The sequence below is a fragment of the Nicotiana sylvestris genome, chromosome 11 (genome assembly GCF_000393655.2).
Source record: "Nicotiana sylvestris chromosome 11, ASM39365v2, whole genome shotgun sequence".
Lineage (NCBI taxonomy): Eukaryota > Viridiplantae > Streptophyta > Magnoliopsida > Solanales > Solanaceae > Nicotiana > Nicotiana sylvestris.
The window spans coordinates 127,368,796-127,375,605 of record NC_091067.1 but is presented as its reverse complement, the minus strand read 5'-3'; the positions used below and the strand labels follow the sequence as shown (position 1 = coordinate 127,375,605).

Genomic DNA, 6,810 nt, shown 5'->3' with positions numbered 1-6,810 from the left:
GACCAGTAAAACAAAAATATAGTCATTCCTTTTTTTCCTTCCCTTCGCATTTGGTAGCTGCCAATTCAGCTTCAGAGCCACATTTACTGAAGGGGTTCAACCGAATTCCTTATATAAAAAATAGTACTATGTGTATATTTAGTAAAAATATTATGCACGTATATAAATTGTTGAGTTTTTAAACATATGATAGTAGTGTTTTTCTTTTGAATTGATTTTCTTCCTCAACTACTGTATGCATCTGTCTCGGATATTTTTCCTGTATTTTTTGTCGTACATGGGGCACCAACTTTCCACCTACGACTTTTCACATGCACATTGTCAAAAGCGTGCATCGCCAGATGCATGATTTTATTCTCTGACCCTGTTTGATTCTCTATAAAGAAAAATAAAACATTTCCCCACTCTCAACTTGTCCCTTAACAAAATTATATTTTATTAAATCAAATTTTAAACCAACCTAAACCGAATATAAATTAATTCATTTTCTAACTTTAAATTTAAAAATAAAGATATTGCATAAAAAAATTCTAATAAGGAGTATAGGATTAAGGAAACTAGTTATACACCATTTATTTTGAGTTCTCTTGCGGACCATAATTACCAAAGTACTAATTAACTGGACAAAATTTACATCTTAATGAATATGATACATATTAATGAGTAATAATTTCTTCTAAATTCAACTTCACTCCACATCCTCCACTTTAAGAGTGCACTCCATTGTTGCGGAGACAGAGATTTTCAATCAGAAAATTTAAAATATAAAAAGTGTACGTACAAAGAAGTCAAGGGAATTCAACACATAATTTATATACATCAAAAAAAAAGTTTACCTATCTCCACCATTGAGTGTACATCTCTCCTTGGTTTCCGACATTTTATTTTCATTTTTTATTGTACAAAAAGGGCTTCCTGAATAGCAGAAAGGAAAACAATAAAAAAGGAAATGTTTTTCGTGAGATTTGAATCCTCCCTGACAGTCAGAAATATAATTCTTTCCCTAAAGTTCTATGAACTATAACTCTCGATCTTCTAGTCGATTTAATCATCTTTTTTCACTAATATTTTCCCCTTTTGTTAGACATATTTGATAAGCATTATATATTTCAACTAATCCGCTTCCACATTAACCTATTGTTAAATTGGATAGTGAACATAAAAAGTCTGTATAAAACCAATGGTATTCTTCGACTTCGAGTGAAAAGTGAAAATTTGTCCTTTGACCCGCGAAGGATACAACTTGTCAAAATAAAGAACAACATATTAAGTGAGATCTTATAAGTGAAGTCCGGAAAGGGTGAGGTATACGCAGATCTTACCCCTATCTTGTATGAGGTAGAGAGGTTATTTCACAACTTGTTATAATCGCCTGACCCAATTTCTTCCATTTGGATTCTGGAGGTCATGGAGTGGATCAAATATGGGCTTATGCAGTTAAAATAGCACGGTCTAGCCAGTTTTCGGACTGGTCATTCAAAAATAGTCAGCGTTTGCCAAGTCATTGGAAAATAGCCACTATTTTGCTACAAAAGAGATCGGTCCAGCATAATATACTGGAGTTCGGTGCACCTGTGTATGAACTTCCAGCATATTATGCTGGACCGGTATACTTTGCTGGCTCCATTATAATATACTGGAGACTGGAGCACCGGTGCTCCAAATTCCAGTATATTATGCTGAACCGGTATATTATACTGGAACTCCAGTATATTAGACTGGAGTTCCAATATAATATACTGGGACTCCAGTATATTATGCTGGAGTATTTTTTCGAATTTTGAACAGTGTTTTCGTTCAAATTTATCTTTACATGAAAAGTGGCTAAATTTCGATTATTTTTGAAACTGTAGCTATTTTTGAATGACCACTTGTAAATCAGGCTATTTTTAAATTTCGGCCTAGCCAGTTTTCAGACTGGTCATTTAAAAATAGCCAGCGTTTGCCAAGTCATTAAAAAATAGCCACTATTTTGCTACAACAGAGACCGATCCAGCATAATATACTGGACTTCGGTGCACCTGTTTATGAACTTCCAACATATTGTGCTGGACCGATATACTTTGCTGGCTCCAGTATAATATACTGGAGATTGGAACACCGGTGCTCCAAACTCCAGTATATTATGCCGGACCGGTATATTATACTGGAACTCCAGTATAATATGCTAGAGTAATTTTCTGGATTTTGAACAGTTTTTTCGTTCAGATTTATCTTTACATAAAAAGTGACTAAATTTCGATTACTTTTGAAACTGTGGCTATTTTTAAATGATCACTTGTAAATCTGGCTATTTTTTAATTTCTTCCTATTTGAATGGGCTTATAAATAGCACGGTATAGCCAGTTTCCGGACTGGTCATTCAAAAATAGCCAGCGTTTACCAAGTCAATAAAAAATAGCCACTATTTTGCTGTAGCAGAGACCGGTCCAGCAAAATATACTGGAGTTCAGTGCACCTGTATATGAACTCCAGCATATTATGTTGGACCCGTATTCTTTGCTGGCTCCAGTATAATATACTGGATACTGGAGCACCGATGCTCCAAACTCCAGTATATTATGCTGGACCGGTATACTTGCTGGAACTCGAGTATATTATTCTGGAGTTCTAGTGTACTTATGCTGGAACTCCTTCATATTATGCTGGAGTTCCAGCATACTTATCTTGGAACTCCAGTATAATATGCTGGAGTTCAAGTATACTTATGCTGGAACTCCAGCATAATATACTGGCGTATTTTCCGAATTTTGAACAGTATTTTCGCTCAGATTTATCTTTACATGAAAAATGGCTAAATTTTGATTACTTTTGAAACTGGGCTATTTTTGAACTTCATCCGTTCTTTGGCCCTCAAAAACCCAAATGGATATTATATTGAAATAGAGAATCATCTTATCTAGTTGATAATTCTTGCATGAAACTCAAGAGATCTTATATGGAGTTGTACATTCTATTTTTAACTAATTATAACATAGATTTCCATGAAATTAAAGAGTGATGAGAAGTGCAGCTAACATGAATATTCTTATCTTGCAGGGAGAGAAATAGCTAGGAAATATTTTGGATGATAGTTCTTGCTTTACTTACAAGTTGTTCGAAAACCTGCACTTAAGTTGTTCTCTACAGACTAGAAGGACAGATCTCAGAATGACTTAATTTAATCTCCCATTCTAATTGTTTCTAAATTATGCTTGTGGAGTTGTTAACAACTTAAAATTCTGCTGAAGAAATGTCAATGCATGCAACTAAATTAATCAACGGAGTAATAGTTTATGAAACTGAATAAACATTTGAACAATCAAATTGTATTAATTAGAAAATTAGGGGTTGTTGGGTGCGTACACTAAATTATCCCGTGATTAGCCTTGCATCAGTCTGAAATCTATTGGTAATTGATATTTAGGAAGAAGCCCCGTTAAAGCCTAAGCTAATTTAAAGTAAAAGCTGAACCCGGGCTAATAACAGTCCTGCTATAACTTAACAACCAAAAAACTCTGCGTCGAACTTCAGCCCCTTCATGCCTAAGATTACTTGGTATTTAAGTTACAAGGTAATATTAGTGCTTCCATAGCTGCCAAATCAGCTCCTTTTTATGTCATCTTCAGAGTCTTCAAGGATTATAATCCCTGGACTAATTTATCCCACCTTAACACCAATTTTGATGGGATATGATAGGATATGATGGAATATCCAGAATTAGGTCTGGAACTAAGTTTGTACTATGTTTGATTGACGGTATAAATTCATACCGTCAATCAAATATAGTAGTATAAATTTATCATCCCACTTTATTCCACCTTATCCGGCGTACCAACCGACGACCCCTTAAAGTAAACCCCACTCAACTCTCGAAACACTTTCCTAGCTTTCTCTCTGCATGCAAGATAAGAATATTCATGCAACCACCATCTAAACTTTACCCTTTTTAGAAAGCCTTCTAGCCTATATAAAATTGTTATCAGATAAAAATGGAAAGTACAACTTCATAAGATCTCTTGAGTTTCATGCAAGAAATCAAAAGCTAACACCCTTCAAAAAAAAAAAGCACAAATAAACGGAGCTGTCTTCCCTTTAAAAAACTGTAGCTTCCGCATATAATTCTTTGCACCTTTTCTTTTTTTTTTTCCATATAAAACTATATCTCCATTCTTCTAACAACAAGTCCAAATTCAAAACTAAGTTCCACACCACTCTTCCCCGCCCGCAACCACTACGCGCCTCCATGCCACGTCATAATCCCGTTAGCCTATGTAGGTGCATAGCCATTGCAATCTTAACCCTAATCATCATCGTTGGAATAACCGTTCTCATCATATGGTTAGCACTAAAACCCCGAAAAATGATCTATTCGATCGAAAATACGTCAGTTCATAACTACAACTTAACCAACGATAACCATTTATATGCAAACTTCAAATTCGGATTACGTGCCTACAATCCCAACAAGAGAATTTCCATATATTACGACAATATTGAAGTGAAACTCTTCTTTAACTCTCAACCAATTTCTATCAATAGTGTTCAACCATTTTTTCAACCTCACAGAAATGTGACACGTTTGGATCTTTCACTTCCGGCGAAAGACGTGGTGCTTTACGACGAGATTGCTCATGATTTTAAGACAGAAAGAAGTGCTGGAGCAGTGGAAGTTGAGGTGAAAATTAGGGCAAAGATAAGGTTTAAAGTTGGAGTATGGAAATCTGGTCATAGGACATTGAAGATTTTGTGTACTCCTAAAGTGTCTTTTTCTAATTATAGAAGGAGTTCTAAGTCCTATCCTTGTGATGTAGATTTATAAGCTGATTTTTATTTTATTTGTTTTATTTTTATTTTGACATTTTTTGGGTTTTATGGTGTGAGTTTTTTCTTCTTCTTTTGTTTGTTTTGGGATCTTTTGTTGTTTTGGGGTTTATAATGAATTATTGTAATATCTTTTTGGTTTTATTATGAAATTTTCCGTTGAAAGTGTGATGTATAAAATTGTTTGGATATGGAATTGTAATTCTGTTTTCTACTATTGGAATTTTTTATGCTTGGAAGTGATAAAGTGATGTGACTGCATGAAATTAGAAAACCTAAATGGGAGCAAAAACAGGAAGAAAAGCCGTGGCGCAATGTAGCAAGGGCGAGTTATAGATTCAACTGTTACGTTATTTTTGGATCAAAGTCCAAATAATTAAAACCGTGAGACCTCAAAGGTTGAATCGGAGCGAGTAATAGCTTCACAATTATCTCATCTAGAAGGCTAGTAAGAGGGTGTTTGGTTAAGCTTATAAGCTGGTCAAAGTGTTTATAAGCTAAAATCAGCTATAAGTCATAAGTTGGTCACCCCCGACTTATAACTTTTTAGCTTATAAGCACTTTTAATTTGACTAAGACTTTTACTAGTTTATCCTTAATAATATTTTTTAATTCACAAATATTTTTTCCAAAATAAATTTTATAACTTTCTTTTCATTCCATATTCGTTGTTCATCTTTTTCTTTACAAAGAAACTTTTTAATTTATAATTTTCATAAAGTTTTAAGGATATTTTAGTCATTTTAATAAAAAAATAACTTATCAACATTTTTCTACCAAACACATCAACCGCTTATTATCAGCTTCAGCACGTCTATCCAAACACGTAAATGCTTATTTATAAAATCAGTTTCAGCACTTCAAGCTTATCAGCTATTTATAATCAGCTAATCCAAATAGGCTCTAAATGTGGCTCCTTAAAAAAAACAAAGGGATCTTTATACAAATAGGCGGCCGAATTTACTGTTTACTTTTTCTAGTCAAAATACATAAATTATATATAATTATATATGATTATATACATATTATATTTAAATTATATATATATTTTATACATCCGTCAGTTATATTTAGTTAAAGCGGTTGAGTGAGCACTTATTTAGGTTAATTTTGCAAAAACGAAAGTGAACTAAGCCCATTAATTGCTCAATTCCATTTGGAACATCTAGAGGGCTACCTAGTACCTGGAATCCTATTCCAGTGATCCAGCCCACAACGTTAATTTTTTTCTATCTTCATCAAATTTAATACTTATTTTTCTTTGAAAGGGAAAATACCAGTCATGTCCATTTATAAGTAGTTTATTATAAAAATCGGTCAATTCACATATTATTAATACTAGCCAATTAGCTATTTGTAGCAAAAAAGGGTCAAATTTTTACTTTTTTTTGAGTGAGTGTTATTAGAATAGATCGGGTACATCTTAAGGAGTTTGAATCTCAGTTTTCGGATGATTGGTAGAGTATTAAGGTGGTTTGAATTGAAAATTTGAAGTAGAAAATGAACATGAAAAAAAGTATCTCTATCACACCGTGTATCATTTGTGTATCATATGTATACCTGTGTGTGAGAAACAAGTTTGATACATGTGTCGCAGAAGTATTATTTGAACTCGATTTTAACTACTAATTTTGATACCAAATTTGTCTAAATCACCTCTAATCTTCCTCAAATTTTGTATATTGACTCATCTATATATTTTTCAATGAATTTCAACCACACATTGAAAAATATCATTTTTTGCTTAAATTTTTGGACTCTTGTATATATATATATATATATATATATATATATATATATATATATATATATATATATATATATATATATATATATATATATAGTATTTCACCACCTTGTTTTCTACCACATCCATGAATTTTCTTTCCGTCTTGTATCTAATGTTGTTGATCACCCTTAAAAATATTGAAGAAGATCTTTGCGTGTGATTCTTGAAGAGAACGAACCTTATTTATTTGGATTTTTTATTTTTATATGTGTTTGGCT

General features: G+C 32.9%; 1 protein-coding gene across 1 annotated transcript; it reads left to right on the top strand.

Moving 5' to 3' along the window:
• Positions 1–4,342: 4,342 nt before the first annotated feature.
• LOC104247443 (uncharacterized protein At1g08160-like) lies at positions 4,343–4,801 on the top strand. The gene has a single exon (XM_009803465.2). It carries the CDS (start codon positions 4,343–4,345, stop codon positions 4,799–4,801), a length of 459 nt encoding a protein of 152 aa, XP_009801767.2.
• Positions 4,802–6,810: the final 2,009 nt, after the last annotated feature.